The 24,834-nt window shown below is 40.4% G+C and overlaps 1 protein-coding gene across 2 annotated transcripts in view; it reads right to left on the bottom strand.

Annotated features, from left to right (window-relative positions):
- Positions 1 to 24,511, bottom strand: part of map3k5 (mitogen-activated protein kinase kinase kinase 5) — a 72,586-nt gene extending 48,075 nt beyond the window's left edge. The window contains exons 1-4 of one of the 2 annotated variants that reach the window (XM_067572262.1): positions 23,487 to 24,511; positions 9,361 to 9,500; positions 714 to 737; positions 388 to 411 (exon numbers count right to left, since the gene is read on the bottom strand). In XM_067572262.1, the coding sequence (XP_067428363.1) occupies positions 388 to 411; positions 714 to 737; positions 9,361 to 9,500; positions 23,487 to 23,925 (627 nt within the window). In that variant the 5' untranslated portion in view covers positions 23,926 to 24,511. The remainder of the gene's footprint in view (positions 1 to 387; positions 412 to 713; positions 738 to 9,360; positions 9,501 to 23,486) is intronic. The other variant, XM_067572263.1, reaches the window with a different exon arrangement.
- Positions 24,512 to 24,834: the final 323 nt, after the last annotated feature.

Below are 24,834 nucleotides of genomic sequence, written 5' to 3'. Positions count from 1 at the left end.
GTCGGACGAAACAAGCTATTTGAAGACATTACCTTGGGCTCAGGGAAATTGTAATGAACAATTTTGTCATCATTTTGTGATACATAATGACAACATCATTGACTAGTGGTGCAACACTCACAAAAGAATAAACACTGGATCTTAAATTTGTAGATTATAAACATGGCAGGCTATACGGGACATTTGTTTTGGCTTTGCTAGAAATATGTGTGTATTAATACCCAATGTGTTTCAGAAGGTCAGTGTGAATATGATTCAAACTATATTAGGATGTGTTAGTAAAGAACAGGATTTCCTTAGCTTTAAGGCAGGACGTTATTTGAATGCTGCAGTTTTTGCAAGTCAAATTTTCAAAATGCTTTATGCAGATCATGCTCGTGCACTCACTGTAACCAATGAAGCAGCTGTCATCTGAGAAAAAAAAACATCTTGAAAACCAGCATTCACACTGAAGAGAAAATGCTTTCATGTTACATTTCTGTGAAACCAAACATTTATCACTACGACTAAAGAAAAGCCAGCTGCAGAGGAGAAAACCTTTACAGCACCGAGAAGAGAAACATGAGGTGTTAGACACTGTGCTCTCTGCAAGTTGTAAAAAAGCATATTCTTTGCACCACATAATATGTGTGATGTGTGAGCAATGGGTGAGTAATGTGTGAGAAAGGCAAAGGCGAGAGGGAAAAAAAAAAAAGATCGCTTTGTGTACTTACAGTGTTCTTCTGGCAAATTATCTCCTGAAAGAAGAGAACAGAAAAATACATTTAAAGATTCGAGAGGAACATTTTCTCCTAGGGCCAATTCTAGTGTTGGACACCGAGTTACTGAATAAAACAACGCTATATATAGTAGTTGCTTGTTAGGACTACTTGTCCAATATCTGATGAATACTACTGATAAAAAGATGAGACACAAGCTGATGTAAACAATTCAGAATACAAAATATTCTGACCAAATTTTGCAGACGTTTTATGAGGGAGAAAAGGCATTCGACATGTTTGTTAAGCCTCATGGTTTGTTTATTATGAAAACTCTGCAGTGTACCTTTAACTGTCCATGTCAAGCAAGAATAAAATATTAAATATTAAAAATTTGCACATTCAAAACCTCAAAAGCACAAAAAAAATAGCTGTCTGGCTAACTTCCTGTGTAATCAAAGTACCTTAAGGCCTCAGTACGCCTCAAACAAAGAGCTTGTCAGATTGAGTCCTTTTAAAGAGACAATTCAACAATCACAAACATTTTACACAGAGACTGGCCAGGTATGAGAAGGTGTGACAGTGGGTCTGGTCTAAAATTCTCTAACAAAATGTCTTTTTTCATTTTAACACTTGAAATATTTCTGTCAATTTTCGTATCTACAATCAAAGCCTTCGATGAGAAACTGTCCAAACATCTGTGCCGTTTTCCCATTTGTACAGATCATAGCATTAAACAGCAGGCTTTATGCCCTGCCTTCAAGTATTGCCATTCAGGACAGGCAAAAAAAGGTTCACAATTTTTCAAGTCTGCACTCAAATGAAGATTGAAACTATTTTTGGTTGCTGAATTTGTTTCTCCTGTTATTATTGGCCAGTAAGAGATCCCTTCTTGACATACTTCCAACGTAAGTGATGGAACCAGTTTGTTCAAATGTTTATCTGAAATTAATATGGATAAGTGGGTATCTTATCTTTTTCGTTTGAAATTCACTGTGTTTCCTTGGATGGTGTTTCCTTGTTGAGCAGTGCAGGGATAGTACCAAAAAGAGCAAAATTTGTACTAAAAAGACTAAAAAACTAAAAACTCTGGAGTATATTGACTTGATTTGATTAAGTCAGACAGATGAAGCCGTATACTATCTTCAAATAATATTTAAACACATTTTTGCACAGAAGGAGGATTGTGGATTTTGTCCCCCATCACTTCCATTGAACGTGCATTATGAAGGGATCTTCTAATGGCCAGTATAAACAGGAGGAATGATTACAGCAAGCTAAAGCTATTCAAATGTTCATATGGGCACTGACTGTTGTTTTAAGACACACTTGAAAAATGTAAACCTGTCCTTTAAGACGGGGTCAGATGATATGACCTTAGTCTTAAAGTCAATATTCTGCAACTGGAAGTGGGTTCTTTTTGTCAAACGTTAACATGTATTTTAACAATCCAGTAAACAGTTGACATGTCTTTAAAATTAGCTTAAGAGCTGCCTCAATTTTTCCATTTCATAACTCCGGGATAATATCAGTTGCCAGTGATAACATACTGCACATGCGCCACATTCTGTATATTTTCTAACCAGACACACAGAAATGATTTGTCCTACATTTCTCTCATCACACACTAATGTGATCAATGGGCTGAGCTACTAAAGAAGAGTAGTCATTTTACATTACTGTGTGTACATTGCATGGCACAAAACATTACTAATATCTGCTGCTCCCTGAGGGATAACAAGGCAATAATGGATGCTTGCAGAACATCAATACTACATTAGATTGAGTTTGTTGTAGTAGTGCTGTGTTGACTTTTAGGATGCGTTGCAATCTGAATCAATAAGAGTGATTTCCTCGAAAGAAATCTAAAACATGTATCCGCACAAGTAGGTGAAGAAAATCTTACACTTTTATCCTTTAAATCATGTGCAAATAAACTGCATAGCTTGTAGAGTGAGACTCTCTTATCAGAAGAAAGAAAGGCCGCTGTGAAAAGAAGCATGACTGGCCCAGGCACACTGACAACACAATGGCCTCTTTAGGTCTCGGTGTATTTTTAAAAAGAGCACCAGTATTTAGAGAAAAGCACTGACGTCTAAAAGAGCAGCCTTTGAAACAATTTAGCGGCTTGATAGAGATCAGAGGAAACCGCCAGAGAGAAATGGTCTTTTCAGGCAAGGTGAGGTGCAGCCGGGCGGCCGCACAGTCAGCCAGGCGGGCGGGCACCACCAAAAAACCACAGGAAGGAATAAAAAAACCCTGGCACAGTAAGTTTGCGTTAGAGCAAGACCTTAAGCAATTTTCACATTATAAAAAAGCTGAAATAGTTGAGTTGAAAATGTGCATTAGCTTTTTATGTCATGTTTATCTTGACTTCTGCGTTAACCTGCACTGGGGACAAACAAACCTCTCCTGACAGGCTGTACTATATGCTGACTATACAGTGGATCACTGTCGCCTCTCACTACACAAACTACCTAAAATAAAGACTCCAGTGTTCCTCTGCTACAAGTCGCCTACAGCAGGAGTTTTTTTAATGTGTTCAGCTTGGGCCTCAGATTGTGTGAACTACGCCTTGTCTGGTACACGGCTACAAGACTCACACTGTTGTAAAATGCTGACTCGGGCAAAACTGGTCTGTAACAGTCTGTTTCATGTGGATACAGTTTTGTTACTCTACATCGTAAACTGCTATGACACACTAGTGATTCAACTTACAGTCAATGCGCTTCATGGTTTTACATAACGTTGTACATGAATGCATCATCTCACTGCTTACATTCTCTGGATCATATAATAGAGCACAGAGATTCACGACGAGCTGTAAGGCCCTCACTCATCACTCCACACCGTATGCTCAAGTTGGTTAGCCCTCGTTGATTTCTCAAAGACTCCTCCGTTGGCATTATTTTATTTATAAAACCATTCTTGGGATATTACCAGTATATCTATGTGTGTACATGAAAAGGAAATTTGCAAACAAATATGCTTTTCACTCACAGAGCATCTTTTTCCTGACTGTACCCAACGTTCAAATAGAGTTTGGTTTATGCTACTCCCTATACTTGGAATCTTCTGCAAAATGAGTAAATTACAGTCACTGGTTTCTCTGAGCAGATTTAAAGCTTTGCTGCAAGAACTCTGTGCATCATCAACTATCTGCCAATATCAGGGTCAGGGTTATTAATATAGTGTATCGTGTAGTATAGCAGGGTTTAAACCAGTGTATTGCAAGCCCAGTGGCCAGGCCTGAGTTGGAAAAAAAAGTATTTTAAGATGTTTCCTAAACTAAAATGTGTTATACAAGTAGCATAGCTCCTTTGAGGAATAGCTCAGTGCATAGCGAGTGTGTGGTTGAGAAAGAGAGCGTGTGTGCGTGACGGTGAGGCTGCAGTGACACTGGTCTGCAGTGCACACAGATGCGGGGACGAGCAAGAGGACAACTGCCAGTTAGAACCAGAACCAGAGCAACCCACGTGCCATCCCGAGAGAGACACACTGAGAGCAGAGGGTTTCTGCTGAAAACAAGCACTGAGACCTGGGGGGACATGAGAGCAGCTGCTCGCTAACAGCTACGTGTCTTTACAGCACAGAGCAGGAAGGAGGACAGACATCTCACTCCACTACTCTGTGCTGTAACTCTGCTGACACAGAGCAGACACTTTCAGTCTATATAAAATAACACGCTTAGTAATTTACAAATTAGAGTTTTTTATTTGACGTGGATGCTGATATGCAAAAATGAACTAAATGAAAATGAACACCTAACACGGTAACACGTTTTGCTCAGCCTGCCGGCTCTGCCCCTTGTAGAATATTTGTCCTTTTTGCCCAAAAGAACTACTTAATTAATCAAAATAGTTGCCAATCAAAGATCAGTTAATTGATGATTAATTTTAGTTCTAGATTTAACTCTACTAGCTGCTAACAAAGTCAAGAATCCTTCTTTGTACTCTTAAAGCTGAATTTCTGTCAAAGAAATAAATTATAAAAGTGCTTCATTATGGCTATCACTATATGCAGCTTCTCACTAAAGTCTGGTGTGTGTTTTTTTCTGGTTTTATAATATCATTGCTCAGTAGGTGTGCATCAAGACTAAAGTACACACTGACAAAATCAAACGCCACTAGTCAAGTGTTATCAACTCTCAGGAGTGTTGTTGTGAGCACAAAGCACAGATGAGAACTTATTACTCCTCTCTACTCTCCAGGCAGAATAAGACTCGCTTGTGTCTTGCCCTTTTTTTTTTTTTTTTTTTATGTGCACGGCGTTGGGCTGTGTTCCTTATTCATCACCTATATTAGCCCTGCCCTGTGACAGCAAACATTATCGTTGGCTCACTCTTACTCCTTATTCCAAAATTACCCCACCCAAGTCATCAGTGTATTTTAAAAGCTGTCTGAACATACAGAGTAGTTGTATTACGGTGTTGCCTTTTAATGGCCTGTTTGCATTATAATCTTGTTCAGATATAATATTGATGGCGTCTCCTGCCAGCAGACAAATCAGACAAGCTTATCTTTTATTCATCAGCCAACTTGTGCCGTCTGGATGTTGACACCGAGTTGAACCTTGTGTGCATAAAGTAAGAGCACTGACGAAGCTGGGCAACCTTTATTCCCTGCTCAGGATTATTAGGGTTTGCAGTAAGATTAGACTTGGTGTACGAGGTGTTTGACTTTCATAAACTTCAACAAATCAGATATAATGTCATATTATTCTAGCACAAGCCTATCAGTCTTGGTTTGGACTTTAAGTGACACATGAGATGTCCGGGCATTCAGGATTGCGACGATATCACTGATAGAAATGCGTCATAGATATGGAAGTAACAAGTGCTTGTTAAGCAGAGGTTGGTCTAAGTGAGGATTAAGGTGTACTTTCCCTCTCCGCCTTATACGTCAGGAAAGTGAAACCTAACTTGCACTCAATCAGGGAGCGGGCATCCTGATGTGAAGATGCTGGTCACTCATCCGGACAACAAAACCCTCTTGATATTCTGCATCACTGCCCAGAGCCACAGAGCTTAAAATCCCTAATATCCTGTCCTCTGCCTACTTGGCTGTAATGACAATGTGAGGCTGTTTTCCATAGCTTGTGTTGAAGGAAGGGGTTGATGATGAACCTCTGAGGCCAGCAATAAGCACCTGCTTCCTGGTTGAATTTGCATGTGCTGATTATGAGTGTGAAGAGCTGCATGGCCCCTTGTCATGGACAAAAGCTCTCCACTGCTACAGCCAGTCAGTCTCTGATAGGCTCGTCTCTGCGGGGTGGTGTTGGCATGCAGCCACACAGCCTCAGAATTAAATTGTCTGTTTGATGTTAACTGTGTCTTTAAATGGTGAGCATTCACACGGTTGCTCAGTGATTTGTTCTGTTGCATGGCATGTGGTGGTAGAAGCTTTGATTACATTTGTGTGGTGATCCGCTCCTTCAGTGCTTAGATAAGCTATTTTTCACTCATTTGGTGTTCCATTCAAATTATGTGACATAGCTCCGATGTGAACATAGCTAGCTAGTAAGAAAAAGCTCCATTAATTGATTTTGTTGGCCACTTAGTTGCAGCTGAACAAGCTGTAAACACCATATTGACATATTGTCACCTTATTAAGTTGTCATGGCTAACATGTTAGCCTATTTATACATCCAGGAGACAGTGAGCAACATTAGCATTCATTTGGTGTTGTGTTTCTGGCCACCTGACGTCCAATTTTCACTTTCTTTTTAGCTCTGGCTTGGTCTCTTCCAGCTCCTAAGGGAAATATCTGGCCTTTCAGCTGCTAAATGCTCCATGATATTCATCACCTCACTGCTAACTGTGTCTGTCTGTTGTTCAGTGCTAGGAAGGTAGCATACAGTGGGTTTATCAGAGCTTTTTCACTAAAAATGGCTGACCGCTGGTGTTGAAAACGCTGATGAAGTAGTGAGACTGAACCAAAAAGTTAAGTTGCAGGCTGTAAAATGGGAAAGTAAAATGAAAACGATAAGCTAAAAGACACTAAAATGCTTTGCAGAGGTGAGGAGGATGCAGAGTTGGGTGATAATTAGCTGTTGGTTTGTCACTACAAGCAACTTTTTCACATTACACATAGTTATTTGATCCATTGCTAACATACAAATATTGTTTAAATAAATAAAGTAAATAAAAGTAAATAAACTATTTTGGGGCAAGTACAAGTCACGTCTCAGGTCAAGATGCAAATTGAAATGGCTAAGTATTTGAAGATTTTCCGAAAATATTTACCTAGCAAAGAGAATTTCCTCTCAAAGTATAGGGTTATTAATTCCACATTCATGGGACAGTGTATGGCTATGCTAGACTATGCTTTTATTTTATCTGGACACTTACCAAGTCAAAACCTGAGAATTGATTGTCTTTGCTTTCAAGTCTCAAAACAAGCCAAGTTTTTAGAGTCTCAAGTCCTCATTTCTGTCGCTTAAATCTGACTCAAGTCTTTAGTTCTATATTATATCCATATTCGTTTTTTTTACTCCCTAATATTGGTACCAGCATTGGCCCCAAAAATCCAGTATTGGTCGGGTTCTAGTCAGAGTAGATCAACCCATCATCTGGGTTGTTTTCAGTGCGCAGAAGTGCTTACATTGCCCCATTGTCTTGAGACGACTGAGATGAATGTTTGAAATGACCCATCAGGGAGAAGAGATTCGGTCAGCTGGACTCAGAATATCTGCTCTGAAAGCTCCATGAAATGTGTTTGTTGACACAGAGAGGTGGATAGTTGGAAACAGATGAAAACGCAGGGTGCAGTGTTATCTCTGTGAGCTCCTCTGTCATTACTGGAACGTGGCCACTGGGCTGATTTGTTTTTGTTGTTATCAGTGGCTCGTGGTGGCCTCAGGGACAGCATGCCCTGCCTCATGTGTAACGCTGTCATGCTTATTCTACAAGCTGATTTGGGTATTAAATGCCACATACCATCCTAAGTGCATCTACTTAAGTGCAAGAGTTAAGGAATTTCAGGCTCTTGGCAGGGTCACAGTATGGTATTAGTCTGCTATGGATCAACAACACACCTACGAATGAGCTCTTTGGTAGCACAGCTGTCTGTTATGCTAGTGAGCCTGGATTCTTGGTTCAAGGCTGGGAACTCTCCGCCCCTTCACCAGAAGCTTTAGTTCCTGCTGGCATGACTGACACTTGGCAATATTTACTCCTATTGACCTATTGATCCAGCTCATATGTTTCAGTCCAGCTGGAGTCAGTGTGGTATTGAGTGTATTTGTGTTCAGTGACAGTTGAAAGGCAAGTCAAACCACCTTCTGTTCTGCTTTTCTAGAGTGCACTTCTGAATTAGCTCCACTTGTCTCTCTGACACTAAAATCTATAGCTGACTACAGACTCATCATTTTGTAACTGCGGTATAAGCTGCTTTGAAAGTCTCCTGTAACTACATATAGTTTGTAATATTGATACTCTCATGACGTGGTTTTATATCCGCCTGTTAACCCCTGACCTTCAGCTGTGCCTCGGTCTCCCAAAAAAATAAAGACAAGTTGATGTTGGCTCTAATGACAGGGTTTCCCCCAGGAAGTTGTTTTACAGAGATGATAAACCACTGAGACTCTGATGCATCTCATCTTGTGATACATTTGCTGTATGAAACAGAGCCTCTGACATTTTTTCTTAAAGGTCATGGTTTATTTAGTAAAGGTGTATCATTTTTTTTATGATGTCAGGGTTATCACCATGGCTTAACACCTCCACAAAGAGTGCACAATCATCTACATTTGTACATGTTTAGAAATTGACTCTGTATCATTAAATACAACTGTTCCTGATAAAATTAGGCAATTAATCAATTAGTTGATCGACAGAAAATTAATCGGCAACTGTTCTGATAATCAAATAATCATTTTAGTCATTTTTAAAGCAAAAATGCCGACATTTGCTGGTTCCAGCTTTTGTTTAGATTTGATGGTTTTCTTTGACTTCTGTGATAGTAAACTGAATGGCTTTTTGTTTTGGACTGTTGGTCGGACAAAACAAGACATTTGAAGACATGAACTTGGGCTGTGGGAAGTTATAAAGAGCATTTTAACTGAAAAAATATTCTGCAGATTAGTGGATAATGAAAATAATTGTTAGTTGCAGCTCTAGATAAAATAGCAAAAATGTTCCAAAATGCACTGTCTTGCAATAATAAGCCTTTAGAAAAGCTTAGATGAACCTGTTCATTGTCTCATATCTTAATACCTTCATATAACTTTCCTCACACTTTATTAAAACCTGTTGAGAATTTTTTTTTGTATTCCAGTGAATAAACAAAGCAAAACCTGGCTTATCAGAAGTTAAGAAGCACCACATACAGAAACTCAAAATCCCTCAAATGAAAAATAAACAACAAAGACAAAACAGTTGAAGTGCAGAAACAGCACTGAAGACTTTTTTTTGGTCATCCACAACTAAATGAAGCCATCATTCACTTCCTCAACATATTTCCTAAATGCATCTCCTTCTACCAAATTATTGATGCATTTACACTGTGTGCCGCTCTCACCAAATTACATTTCTGTCAATCTCGTGTCCTAAATAGAGCCTTTAATCACCACCCTTGTGAACCACAGTGGTTGTTTGTTTCATGCGTTTAGTAAAGTGGTGAGGACAGGATTGTCCTGGATTCTGTTGGTGATGACGGCTTACCTGCAGGGACTGGACGGAGTCGGAGTTAGTGTCGCAGTACAGGATGATGTTGTTGGCCATGCTGAAACTCTCTCTGACTCCCAAGTGGTAGAAGAGCGAGGGCTGGCGGAAGGCGTCAGTCATCTCCACCACAGCTATGTCTGATGGTGAGAGGCAGGTAAAGGTGTTATTTTAGGTTTCAGGGTAGCTGTGACCACAACACGTGGCAGGGTTTGTGATTTTTTTCCTACTAAGCCCTCAACATACTTTGGTGCATTCAACACTTCTGTTATAACTGCATGCATATATCCTGTATCATTTTAAAAAATCCTATGCTTTTGAAGCCCAGTAGTAATAAAGATAAATCATCTGGACAGAAGTTTTTGGACACCCTAATATTAAACCCATGCCTGAAGCCATGGGCATCAATTTACTATGACAGAAACATCCATTCTCCTGGGAACATTTTCCACAAGATTTTAAAACCTGGCTGCAGGGAGTTGCTCCCATTCAGCAGCAAGAGCATAAGTGAGGTTGGCCTCTGATGTTTGGTAATTAGGCCTGCATGGCTCACTGTCAGGGTTTCAAATTCACCCCAAAGGAGTTAGATGAATTTGAGGTCAGAGCTTAGTAAAGGCCAGTCAAGTTCTTCTACACCACACTAAAACAACAACAACAAAAAACCCTAAATCATTTCTTATCTGACCTTGCTTTGTGCACACAGACAATGTCACATTGAAACAGTAAAGGGTTGTCTTCCCTTAATTGGAACTAAGGGGTCTGGACCAAAAGCACAGAAAGGTATATGTAGTGTAAATTTTGATTCAGAAGATCTTTAAATTTGACAATTTTCAAGCCTAAAATGCTAAATATTACCCCTGAATGTAGTTACAGATTAGTTAGTTTTAGTTTCAAAAACCTTTTAGATCATGGGAGCCTAAAGCTCTTACCTGAAACTGAGGACAACAACAACAACGACACCAGCAATGTGTTGTCTGCTTCAGTAATAGTATTGCTGGAGTGCAATCTGTTCAGTATACATAAACCAGTGTAGTAAGGCTCAGATAATACAGTACAATCACATACTGATTATATGGACAACTGATGGATCAATTATAGTAAATCTTTTAAGCATTCATCAGATAAAAAGCTCTTTCTTGTGTTTTATATCATTGTGAACTTAACACCATTTACATGTTAAAGATAAAATAAGAAATCTGAAAACATTTCTTTGGGCATTGGGATCTGGCGAGGCCCATTTGTCATTATGAATGATCGATAAAAATACTAATTTCTAACTAATTTTCAGTAATTACAACTGTCTAAATGAACATACAGTATAACAAATAGATAATATATTATGTAAAACCTACATGAGGTGAATGCCACTAATTGATGATATCTGGTTTTCTATGGAAGCATCTTCTAAATTGTGAGGATTTGTTGTTTTTTTGGTTTTATATGATAGTAAACTGAATATCTTTGAGTTTTGTACTGTTGGTCTGACAAAACAAACTATTTGTGTGTATTTTTTACTGCATTTTCTGTGAAAAAAAGACTAATTGACAAAATACTCAACAGATTTGTAGATAATGAAAACAATGTTTAGTTGCAGCCCTATCTGTATCTGTATCTTGGTGTTGAGTGGGTTCATATTATGTTCTCACATCTAATAAAACGCATTGCAAACTGAACAAAAGAGGAAATGCTTCACACTTCAAATAAAGCATTCTCGACATGCTTTGTTTAAATGCACCCCAAATAAAATGTCACACTTCACCAGTAATGACATGGTATATTAAAAATGTGTTTTGTATTCTGCCAGTAGCGTCAGGATCGGCTTCTTGTCACATTAAGAACAATGATCTTGAATTTCCTTAGACAAACCGCACAGAATTTGGGAACGTCACACTGTGATTTTGCCTGATTCAACAGCAGAGCATGCAAATGTTTTAGGAGAGCATTCAGATGTCGTGATTGCTTGCAATGCAACAGTGGAGATGAGTGCATGCCAGTATAACAGTAGACCTGCCAATATAGCTTTGACAGAAGGCTGCATAAAGAGCCAGAAGCAAAGAAAAATTAAGACCCTCTTTTAAACAGGCCCTGCCACCAGATCAGATGTGTTCACCTCAGCTCTTGTTGCGCTCAATGAAATAACCTCAAACACCAGGCTGAGATAGGCAAATTGCAAAAAACAAGGGCAAAACATGCATAATGATGCCCTGATAATCCTGCTACACCTCCTACAGCTGAACCTGCTTCTCTTGACCAAAATTGATTCCCTCGCCTACTGCTCAAAGCAGAGGAGGCAAAATAATTCAATACTCTCTCACACTGTTTAGCTTTCAGCAGCACTCAGCCTGCTGCTGCAGGTTCCTCACGCCCAGCGGTGCCTCTGAGGGCGAGAGGGAGGGAGGGGAGAAAGGTAAGGGTGATGAGCAGCTCGGAGAGTCGAGAGCTGCGTGAATTCAGTGGGGATTGTTCTGGTGTCTACTGGCTCCTCTTTATAGATCCTTCTCAGCCCTCTACTCTGTGCTTCCACCAGTTCCACGTGCACATTTCAGAGGGGGGGGGGGGATCTGCTCAATATTATAACGGCAGCAGAATCTAAATGGCACTGGAGACTGTTCAAGTGTATATGGATTATTTCAGCAACTCAAAGTGTCTTTTGCTCCTGAGCTCGGAGCCAAACGGAGAGCATATATATGGACACAAAAGAAATCTATTTTAATGAGTGTGGGCTATTGAGAAATGTAAACAGTCATTCCCAACAGCCTTGAGCTATAAACAACACTGAGACAGTGTGAGCCATTTACACTACACATCCCCAAAGATTGCTGGTGTGAATGCAGACGTGCAGATGAACATAACTTTATAGTTCACCTTTGTGAATTTTTACTTGCAACTGACTGATATTTTCATTATTGATTACTCTGTAGATTTGAAAATGCAGAATAATTCCTGATTTTGGCAACACATATCTGTGATTAAATATTTTAAACTCAAGGTTCATTTACCATTTTTTTTCTGGGGCTGTATCTCACAGCCTAGAAGATAGATAAAGATGCTGCATACATGAAAAAAAACATATTCGTATTGTCAGCAAAACTCAAGTTCTCTACAAATATGTACAACATATTTTAACAAGTTGCATATTTACTGCCACAGGAGTAACTGTCATGTCTTGTTTGGCATTGCTGATAGCTAGTTCTTTGTTTTTTTTTAAACCTTACGTTATTTCCCAATATACCACTATTATACTCTTCTCACCGGGCTGCAGCTTATTTCATATAATCTGTTTCAGCAGGACAAGAGAGGAATAAAGTGTTTGCATGTGTAGGTATGTGCACCTACTTTTGCCAAATAACACTTCATATTTGTGAAAATGACAACACAGAGCAATGCTAAAAGCTCTGCAATTACACTGGTGAAAGCAGTGTTTACACAGGTCACTCAGAGGCCAGCTGTGTAAGCCTGCAGCTTTATTGTGAGGCCCCCTGCGTGACTATGAGTATGTATGAACAGGTACTGTAGGTAAATTAAGCACTTTTTATAATCAATTACATAACAGCTACTCATAAGATGTTGTAACCATGGAGACTCGGGGCCCTATTTTAACCGTGCAAGTGCAACGACAAGCACAAGGTGGTAGGTCTTAGGTGCACAGACTGCGTGGGCATCTCCATGCATACCTGCTATTTTGGTTTATCTACGTGCCGCAGGCAACATGGAAAACAGCTGGGTGAAGGTGACTATAGATCAACAGGTGTGGTGATTATTAAATACTCTCTTAGACAGTCACATTACTGCTCTCATAGCTCTGAAACAGCTGAGCCAATCACAGTTAAACGTGATCATAACAGCTCAACAAACAGAAAGCTTTTCTTCAGGAAATGTTTGGGTGGTTCAGAGCGTCACAACATGAACACACATCACCATAAATCTGCAGCCAAAAACAGATGGAGTAGTTGTTTTTTTTTTCATCAGTTAGTTACTATGATAATGATAGAAAATAAAGAAATTGATTTGGTGAAGCCTTTTATATGATTATATCGGACTGACGCTATTTCAGCAATGATTTTAATGTATCTCACCTTGTACATGGTCACATAGTTCAGTAATTAATGTTACACAACAGCGTTTGCACTGCAATGTGTTTCAAAGATAAAACATGAGACGTTACTTTTACTAAAAAGAAAGTTGTAAAAGAGGCCTTGATGAGCCCTGCTAACCTGATGTCTCCTTCATAAAAAAGTAGAATATTGAGTTATAACCGACCAGTCTGATGTGTGTAGAGGTGTGTGTGCTTATACTGTAACAGCCTGGTGACATCAGGTGATTACATGAAGGTAAACAGAGTGAACGGCCGTGCTCTGACATGCTCTCAGGGGCTGTGGATTTACATATCAGTACTGCTGCCTTCAGATGCTGCAGGGTTTTAATGAACTGAAGGAGAAGCTTTTCATACAGTATAAAGCAGCTGTGGACAGCAGATACTGTAAGAATCACCCACATTCACTTATAGATCAATACAGACGCTTTAACCACATTAAATGTTATTTTCTGTGCCGATTTTGGTTGGAGAGTGTTTCATTGAAATAAATTATTTATGATAGATGTGGTTCTGAGATGTCTGTTTTCAGTGCAATGTCCAATTTCCACCAAAATACAACAATTGTCTTTGTGCTACTTCATTTGAATGAACCTCCCACCTGAACACCCTGCACTCTGCGCTGGTCACCAAAACACCACACGGGCATGCAAAGCGAGTTTCAAGGTCAGCAAAATACCAAACTTTCAGAGTGGTGCTTGTGCTGGTCGTTACGCCTCCACGAAAATATGACCCATAGTGAGGAAACTGCTGAAAGTTATGTAAGTGACACCATCAATATGTAGCCACTGAGGTTTTTCCCTTTATCACTAATGGAGAAAGAGGGAATGAAGCTCGTGTTAGTGGAGCAGAGTGCAGCGAGAAGATTTCCCTGGAGCTTGGTCTGCACCGAGGACACAACAAGAGTGGAATTACTGTCTTCAAGGTCCACTGAAAAAATTTCCCAATCTCAAAAAGTCTTTTTAAAGGGACCTTAGAGAGAATAATGTCCAAATTTCCAGGAACAGCAGAGGTTGGTTGTTGTGTTGTGGCCGATGCATGATGATGTTCTACGGATGATGTTTCACTACTGTCAGGTTGAAGTGACATGCAGGATAAAAGAGTGTTACTGTTACTAGTAGTAACACTATCACTAACATTTTACTCATCACAGTATACTGTGACTATACTCATGACTTGTTCCAAAGGACTTAAAAACAGCTCCGCATGACAACATCTTGGTTTTCCTGGATGAAGTGCATAAATTGAAGATGTTTTTCGGGGGAAAAGCTGGTTGTCTTCACCGTACATTAATTATGCAAACTTTTTAAGATGAAGCGTTTCATCAACTCGTCCTTGAAATGTAAAAAATTAAAGAAACCAGTGGTGCAGCAGTCGCAGGTAAAAACAAAGTGGTGCATGTTTGTCCCGCAGGGAGACTCCATTACTCATGAGGGATGACATTTTTACTGCTGCTGTTTTGTTTCTTGACCATGCTAACTGTTTCGTTACCACACTTTCAATGAACAAAAGAAAGGGTAACAAGAAAATACAAACCAAAAATAAACACATAAACGGGGTGGGGTAGAGGGTGGGGTAGGGGGTGGGGGAGGCTTTGAACCAGACAAACATCTTGACGCACGTGTCACTGACAACTGAAAGCAGACTGGGAATTGTCTCTTGAAGTCAAACATCTATGATAAATTCCACATCATGTAAGGTCAAAAAGCCACATAAAGTGTAAACAGCCAGTCGGGGCATTTTCCCAAAAAAATACAACCCTGGGAATGGAAGAAAAGCACCATACATGTCTCTCAACTGAGCCTTTCTTTCTACAAATACATCTCTTCTCCCAGTGGACAGTATGGGAAATACTAGACAATGGTTATTCAGTTTAGATGCCCTGCCCAGCAAAGATTAATGCCCTCTTTATTTTTAGACACAAATGTACTCAAAAGAAAACGACTCCAAGCCTTGAAAACACCATGATGCAGGAAACGAGACCAACCTGCCAGTCGCACCGCTCTCCTGGCAGACTGGTCCCTTTTTTTTTTTTTTACCTCTGCTCCACTTTGTTGCCTTTTCACACACACAGAGATATTTCACAAACTGCAGTGCCCCAGCCCCGAGGGGGAAAAGAGCTGAGAACAGAATGTCAATTCATCTACAGCTGACAAACACTGGGAGAAGCCCGTGCTGCTGTGCTGGCTGCCCTGACATGCCTTCTTGATTTACTTCCTGCTTGCTTAAAGCAGAATGCACTGCAACAAGAGGGAATTGTTGTTATGATAAGTAAACAATATTTCGACCTTATCTCGATTGCTTCATGTGATTGGATTGAGGAACAGTTGGGCTTTTTCTGCAAAATGCTACACTGAAATAAAGCGGCTTAAGGCAGAAATTACTGTACCTGTAACAGCCTGAAAATCACAAAGTGGTATAGATAAGAGAAACAGAAACACCACATACCAGCATGGTTGATAAAAATCTCTGTACAGGGTTTCTTGGTATTTTTAACCAGTTCCTCCAAAATGTATTGTTACCGTTGTTTTGAAGATGTCACTGTAGAAGTTGCCTGCTGTGGTTTTGATGGATTAATGACCTTCAGTTAAGTATACTTAGAGTTAATATATGTAAATTTATATGCACAAACACCACAAAGTGAATGACCACATTATAGTAATCATTAGATGGAAGGAAATATGATTTGCAGTCGCTTCCCCAAAATAACCACCAGACTTTACATCATCTGTTAGAAAGTTTGGTTAAAGTCCCGAAGGGTGTGTGGCAGCCTACAGACGAGCATCTTAACACATTCTCTATAATGTGTAGCTTATATCGTAACATGAAACAGTTTTTCTGTTGCTTCCCCCCAAAAGATTTTTCACTTTCCCACAACCACCCATGCTTCACTTTCATCAAACATGCAGTTTTGCATCCACTTCACTCTGTGACCTTTGCGGTGGATGAGCAGGATCAAAGCACTGAAACAAACAAGACTAAAGCTGCATAACAGAAATGACTAATATATCATAATGCTGTTAACCAGAGCCCTATTGCGGTTATTGTTATTTTAATAGATAGTGTAGTGTGCATGTAAACACCCAGACTTTACAAAGGCCAGAAATGCAGGAAATGGTATCACAGCCTCTCCTACTATCGTTTTCATGAATTCACAACTGAATATAAGTCACTACTCTTGTTTGTTTGTTTTTTTTGCACATGACAGTTCCAGATTTACTTTCTCCAGCTGATACAACAGAATTATGGTACTGATCTTTGTGGTAGGTAGAGCCACTCACTGGCACCTTATCATCATACCACCATTGGCTTGAGTTAGCTCTCTCACCCTCCACTGGTTTCTAGAGACGCTGGCTGCTGGCTCCTGCTGCCTTTCACCTAAAATGAACCTCTGATAAGGGGTTGAAAGGGAGCTTTGATTCACCGCTTCTGCTCCAACTCTTGTCGTTTTTCTGAGGAGCTTCTTACCCTAGGGTTTATTTAAGTCTATACTCTGCTTACAACATGTTCAGCTTATATGTAGAATACGCTCTCACAATAACTGACAACTTGATGATGAAATACTACATTTAGGGATGTTGGGGATTGCTGTTATTAATCTTAAGTGTTAGTGTTATTAATGTGACATGTAAAGATGTCAAAACAAAAGCTTTGAGTGACAGACAGTGAGTTAAAGAGATTTACCGCTGACTTATTTCAGTTGTAATGTGGATTTCCCAACAATAATGAATGGCTTGCTTCCGATTTTGACTCCACTCTATACTTCCTGTTGAGAAATAGAGTGAAAAACATGCACTTGTGAGTCTGACTGCAGCCTACCTCTCCCACTGAGGTGAGGGGGATTTTCCCTAGACACTGGTGAGAAGCCTGTGGGATAATTCCTTTTGACCTTGTGCTCTTTAACCTCTGACGAGCAGCCAAACATACAGAGTAAACAGGAGGGAGAATAAACAACTTAACAGAGGGCCAGCTGATGGGATTTCAGAGCCGCGGCCTCCCAGTCGGGAAGCTGAGTGTGCAATCTTATGCTGGTGAATCCCGAGACACTCCCAATGAGGCACTGTAAGCTGACTAAGCAATGTTGACACTGGACATAGTGGGACCTCACCCACTGTGCAAGGATTACATCTGTGTCCTCTTTGTATCTACTGTTCAGATTGTATGAGTTTCACTTAGAAAAGATTTTAAACTAAAGCCACACCATTGAAGATACATTACTATTTAAATCTAATATTGAGGTAATGGTACAAATGTAGCCTCTTTTGGTAAATTCACAAAATTTATATTCTTTTGCAAGACTTAACAGCTCCATGTTGTTTTCATACTGAGAGCTGTCCAGTAAAGGCCAGTACATTTCAGTGGTATTACCACAATCTGTGGATTCACTCGAAGGGGCAACTTCAATCTGTGTGAATTGTTCTAGTCAAGTTCAACTTTGGTGAACTCAAACATGTATATTAGCACTGTTGACCAATAAGCCTTCCTGACAGCGTGGACCTCTGGGAAAAACAGAACCACCCAGAGTCCAACCAGTGTTGCCAAATGAGTGACTTTCTCACTAGATTTGGCAACTTTTAAGACCTTGTCAGCGACTTTTTATGGGCACACCAATCATCAGCCAGACAGAGACGTGAATGTGCGTACTTAACAACCAATCAATACCCATTGTTTGACTTTAACTTCTTCTCCTTTGTTTTTTTTAATGCACAGTTTACAATAGTGAGTTTTTTCCAGTATTTCTTTACTTTCATTATATATGTGGTTATGCCATGATGTCACAGATATGCAAATTAGCAGATGATTTCATCTAGCGACATCTAGCAACTGTTCGAGCAGGCTTTAGCTACACTGTTTCATTTAATTATCAAGACAAAATACAAAACATTCTCTAATTTCCAGCATCTCAAATGTAACTGCTTTTGATATCAGTATTATTTGACCATTTTTGGATTTTGGACTTTAATCACACTATGGAAACTTGGGGGTATTTTGCACCATGTTATGACACTTTATGGGCTTTACAATTGACTGATTGATTTAATACTGATTTAATTGAATTGCTTAGAGGTTTCTCAGCAGTGGTAGGGAGAAGAAAACACTAATTAACTTTCACCAGTAGTACTTTCCCAGTCAGTCTGAGGATTCAAACCATTTCAAATCGGCCTCCACAATGATGGAAATTTAATGTCTGAACAGTTGAAGGCCACTGCAGACATTTACAGATATGAGGTATCTGTGAAAAAATGTGTTTACGTTGCATTTTCTTGATGTAGCGGCTAGTGTGCTTTCGAAATCTTTCAGATTCACATCAGAGCTCAAGAATGTGCTCCTCTCAGCCTTCCCAATATTACAACAAAAAGTAGAAACACAAGTGGACTGCCTAAAAACAATTTGTGGTCTGTATCTGTGTTGCCGGCAGAGCGGTTAGTGGTGGAGTTGAGCTCTCAGCACAAAACAAGAGGTAAGCAAACACTGCAGGAAAGCGGCTTTCAAAGTGCTGAGATTGTTCAAAAAGCCATTGTGCTTCCTTTAAATTACACAGTAATTCAGCATAATCATCAACTGGAGTGATAAAGCTCTGCATACCACAGTTATGACCCAACACCCAAACCTGCCAACACAGGTGGGACAGCAAAAGTCAATACAATCCCTGGTAAATACTAGATTCAGCTGCTGCATTTTTGCAAAGGGAATTCAGCCCCTGTAGAGAATCTCTGCCATATAAAATTACATGCATTGAGTAAAAATCATTCATTTTTATATGTTAGCAACCATCAGGTATTTCTTTTTCATATTTCAGTAGAAAGAAATCATTTGTTGGTTGAACGTGTAGAAGCAACAGAGTGTCAATTTTCTTACCACTGTCTTTTTCAGTCTAATATTAACTTCTTCATAGCTGTTTCCTGTTCAGGAAGAAGGTTTATTTTGACCTAATCTCTCTCTGACGTCTTCTCAGTGTTGTTTTTCACTCGATACAGGAGTTGCATTAGTGTTGGCTGGGGGCAGTTAGCTCGGCAATTATCATGTCAGTCGAACTAACGTCATTTGAAACATCCATTACACCCTTTTCATTGTCTCTGTACACCTTACTTCAAGTCAATTCATTGTCTCGAGCACGAGAGGCTTAATGATAAACTTATTCTAAAACCTATAAGGTGAAAAACATCTATGAAGCAATTTGGGCTGCAACTGATGACTATTTTCATTATCGATTAATCAGAAAAAATAGAGAAAAATGCCTGCTATAATTTCTTAGAGCCCAAAATGACTTCTTCAAATGACATGTTTTGTCCAAAATCCAAAGCTATTCAGTTTACTATCATTTATGACATAAAAAGCTTCAAATCTTCACTTCTGAGAAGCTGCAACCAGCAAATTTTTGGCATTTTTCCTTTAAAAAAATGACAATTTACAAAAACGATTACTTGATAATCAAAATTTTTGCTAATTAATCTTCTACCAATCCATTAATTGACTTATTATTGCAAGTCTAGAAGAAATACTTCCAGTGTAAGTTCTTCCTTTGATTTATTTTATTTCAATCAGTCGATTTACAACTTTTATCTACATTTGCGCCATATTTGTTTGGATTCTTTAAAAATATATTTCTAGATTTTGACTCTGTCACCATTTGATGAAATTCCCATTTTTACTTCCACCTATAAAGTCTCTCTCAGAGTAAGAGGAACAACACACGTTTAGAGGCGGATGATGATTCAAAGATCTGGAATAAAACTTCTGAGGAAAAAATATGGTGGGTCATTCTTGTTGGCAACAGTTTACGTCTCTGTCCAACATTTCCTGTGTATCATGTCCTGAAGGCTCGACAGTCAGCGCCTGCCATTTCCCAGCCCCATGTTCTCATTGTCCACAGTATCATGTAGGCGAGGACAGTTAGGATAGTTGTGAACAGCTTCTTCATTGTATTTGAATCTAACAAACCATTTTTCCAAATAACAGGGACCCAACAAGCTGCCGTCTGGCTCTGAGCTCATTGTTTAAAGGTTTTTGTTGTCTGGCCTTCATCGCTGGTACACACTTGTGCAGGAAGGGGATCAGGCAGTGTGTGTTTGAACAGATACAGCGTATTTCTAGGAAAATGCCTCTGACCTCCCATGTGAATTATGAGAAAATTCCACAGTAGTTCAGAGGAAGAGAAGCAAATGAAAAAAAAGAGAACTTGATGTGTTTGTATAACTAATAATGTGATGTTGTGATAAGAAACAAGCCTGCTGTGCGCTGAGTAGACTACACAGCTGCCTGGTTTCACAATTATCATGACGGGCTCTGATGGCTTGATGCGGGTAAAACTTGTTTGATTTACTGTATTTTAAAGTACTATTATCAGCCTATTTCTTGATTCAGCTCTTATAAGAGGAATTTTGAATTTGCTTTTACTCTACCATAACTACATCTTCAACCGACTTTTGAATTTAGGACATAAATGATAATCACTTCATCATCATCACAGAGTTGTGAAGTGAGTGAAGTTATTAGGTGCCACTAATTCTGGAAGTAGAAGTCTAGGGCTGCAACTAACAATTATTTTCATTATCGATTAGTAGATTAGTCATTTGGTCAATAAAATATCAGAAAATGGTGAAAAGGGTCGAGTGTCTAGTTTCCCAAAGCCCAAGATACAACCTAAAGCTGTGTTCAGACAGATTGCAAAGTGAATTTTGGCCTTGCGTTAATCGCGTGAGTTTGACCGTGGGATGATTTGTGTTTATTCGCTCCAAACAGCCAAAATACACTACTGTATATTAACTGTAGGCTAGCTAGCAACAGAAGGCTCCGACTGTATCTGTGAGAGTGTTTCTGTGTGTTTATGTTCGGTTCAGCCTCTGAATGAACTCATAACTCACCAGGGACTCTGGTTCTTTCTGATATTTCCCTCCAGTCTCTCTCCCTTTTCCCAACTCCTCTCTGTATGTTCATGAAGTACAGTCATAAAGGACTTTTTTCAGTTGAAACATTTTCAACTCACTCAAACACGCATTTGTGTCAATTCACTTGCCTAGGGTGAATTTGAACCTGCTTTCATCTTTGCATTGACTTCGTATGTAATCGTGCTGTGTGAATAATTCTTTCTTCTTTTCTTTATTGATCATACTAACGTTTCAGTCCCTTTTGATGGACCTTCATCAAAAGTATTTTAAAGGTGCAAGGTGCACTATGTAACATTTGGCCACCTGCACCAAACAAATAGGGGGCAGCATATCACCAGAAATAGTCCGCCCCCACCACCCACCCTTCCTCTTCCTCCCAAACGCATCACCCCTCATCATCAATCATATCAAAATGCTATTAGAGCCAGCGGTAATTTACCAAAGAGTTGCACAGATCAGTTCGTTGGATCATGCAGCTGAGATCCACCCAGTGGATGCAGCAGTGCATCTCCCGACAACAGCAGCGCTAATTTCCAAATAGGCGTTATTTGGATAAACTGATCACATACTGGGACTCTAAATGGTTACTTTCTCGCCTGAAAAAATATTAAAACTCAATTAAGTGAAATATTAGCAGTGAAACAGCCTGGCTCAGAATCTCCGCCAGTGCTGGCCAGTTGCTTGGGGAACCAAATTTTTTTCCTAGGATGATGAAACCATGACCCGCCCTACTCTGCCTCTGACTGGCTAGTACTCATTGTCTTTGTTGGTTGGGTTGGTTACGTTTAGGCATGAGGAATGAGATTGGTTAAGGTAAGAACATCAGGGTAAGCCGATCAGACGCAGAGTAGGACGGGTCATGACTTTGCCATCCTAGGAAAAAAAATATCGCACTCAGGGCAGCAATACTTCTTCATCTTCTCATGTTGGACGGAGGGCAGACTGGATGCTACAGTGACTCACTATTGTCCCTGAGGTAGAATGTGGTATTACAAGACAGGACAGGACAAGGCTAGCTGGTTAGCACGCTAACTTTAGTAGATATCTCTGAAACACAATACATAGATGTCTTTGACATAACGGCAAAATTGTTATTTCTTTACATTCTCTTGATTATTGCAGTTAATTTTTTAATGTTTTAAACTAAAATTCTAGCCAAATTTACATAGTGCACCTTTAAGACCATAATCATTTTTGCTATAATATTGTTGCTGCAATATCTGCTGAACAATCCTGACACCAAATATCTCAGAGAAATGCAAACATCAGCTGCTGTTAGTGGCTCCTCAACACGTTGGCCAGCTCTGTGCATTACAGCTGTTTTTTATTTAACCAAAATCTCTGAAGGGTCTGCTTTCCAAAGAGAGTTTTTTTTCAGTGTTTATAACGTAACTGAACATTTCCATCAGGATTATAAGCCAACTACTACAAATACAGTACGAATAAGAGGGGGAAAGTACTTTCAGTCAGTCAGAGGGTTCAAGTTCGTTCCTCTCCTTGCAGATTCCAGTGGAAAGTCCAGCCTCATGGCTCAACCCACGACACTCCGGCACAATACTGGAGGCGCACAATGGAAGAGGGAAACTATGCGTGGGGGGAAAGTATAACAATCAACCCCACATTTGTGGAGCAAATTATACAACCCCAATGATGCTTATGGCTCAGGGAATTCCAGCTTTTACTAACAAACTACAGCGTGGTAATAACAAAGCTGCGGTCTCAAGCCCTGACATGCAAAGCTGAGTGTTGTGTTTAGGGAGCCCAGAGCAACCTGTCCTGCAGGCAAACAGTTTCCAAGAATGAGGTGATGCCGCAAAACCGTGACCTTTGACCCCCTGCAACTAGTGTGTGACAAAGTGCTGCATTCCAGTGCCATGCCATCATGAAGTAATCGCACTTCAGGGGTGACTGACTTGCACTAAACACTATTGATCTTATAGTTTAATCATTATAATGGAGAGCAAAGATTAAGTTAAACCCTATGAAATGCATTTAGAGGATTGATTTAAAACAGGCAGCGTTTAGGATCAAGATTTCCAACAGGTTGACACTTTGGCAAAATGACATCCTGCTAGTCATGGCTTGACAGAAGCAGCTTTGGATGCATTTGTGAAGGTTTTAAAGGCTTCCTTCACTTGACTCACCTGCGTTGTAGAAGCTGTCTAGCACCGTGGTCTCCCCAAAGTCCAGTTTCCCAAAGTTCACCGTCTCCAGCTTGCTGCCCACCGTATCACAGGCGTCCTTCAGACACTGCAGGGCCACGCTCTCCGCGTTATTCTGCTGGCTCGCCTCGCCATTCACCACATAAGCTACCGTCACCGGCCTGTTTTTGCATGACTTCCCCGTGGACAGCAAGCCACCGCCGTCCATCGGGCAGCTCCCGGCGGTCGGGCTGAGCCCCCCGCCTCCGAGCACCGAGTCCTGCCAGAAAGTCCCGGCTGCTGGGATAACAGAGGTGCCACCGCCACCTCCACAACCACCACCGCCGCTGCTGCTGGTGCTTTCACCGCCGAGGCTCTCTCTGCCAGGACAAGCACCAAAGCAAGGCACCTGTAAAGAGATGCCGTCCTGGTCTTGACTCATTTTGTTTCAAGTGTCACTCACTGTCTTCAAGTGTGGGTTGTGATGAGAGGTCTCCACCAGAGCTCCATGGAGAGCCAGCGTTACGCACGGCGGTTACCCATGGAGCCTCTGCACAAGCACGACGTGCAACCTCGCTCCGTTTCAACACAGGTAAACAGTCTGCAAGAGGCGATGGTGCAGCTCCACATCATGCTGCATGTTTGCTGTCGATTGCAAGCTTAGGATAAACCCGATAACGCTGATGGACAACACACGGTGGCCGAAGTCACGACACTGTTCCGAATGCAAATGAAAAAACACGCACACAGGAGGAAAAGCCACCAAATCCGCACATTCCTTCTCAGCTCTCACAACAAATCCACATACTTCCCAAAGTTGTGCAAGACCGCCGGTGTCAGAGGAGCAACGCCCGCAGGAATCGGGAATGTCACCGAGTGGAAGTTAAGCGCAGTTAAAGTCTCGATTCAGTAGCACGACTTGACATCTCTGTAAGGAGAAAGTACACTGAACACGCACCGAAGCTGTTTTCATATGCAGTCAGACCCTGCCCTGTTTCCACTCTTATCTCCCAGTCCAGACTCACGCACTGGGCGGAGAGACAACAAAGGCAGTCTGGGGAAAGCTGGGCGGAGACATGATGACCATATGTGGAGCTCTGAAAAGGAGCAGTTCACTACAAACAGTACGACCAAAAAACTAATTCAGCCATATTTCATGTCATAATTCAACACGTCCAATCTGCTCTGCTATCAATTAGTCGAAATTAAAAAAAGGTTAGGTCTCAAATTTATCATCTGATATAATAAACACGTTGGCAAAGGAAAGTAAGGAAACTTTCAAGCCCCCTTTCTAAACATTAATCTCCATAATGATTGCAGAGTTTTTTGTTCGGGGCAGTGAGCTGGAAGC

This window comes from Thunnus thynnus, chromosome 18 (genome assembly GCF_963924715.1).
Source record: "Thunnus thynnus chromosome 18, fThuThy2.1, whole genome shotgun sequence".
Lineage (NCBI taxonomy): Eukaryota > Metazoa > Chordata > Actinopteri > Scombriformes > Scombridae > Thunnus > Thunnus thynnus.
This window is presented reverse-complemented; position numbering and strand designations above follow the sequence as displayed.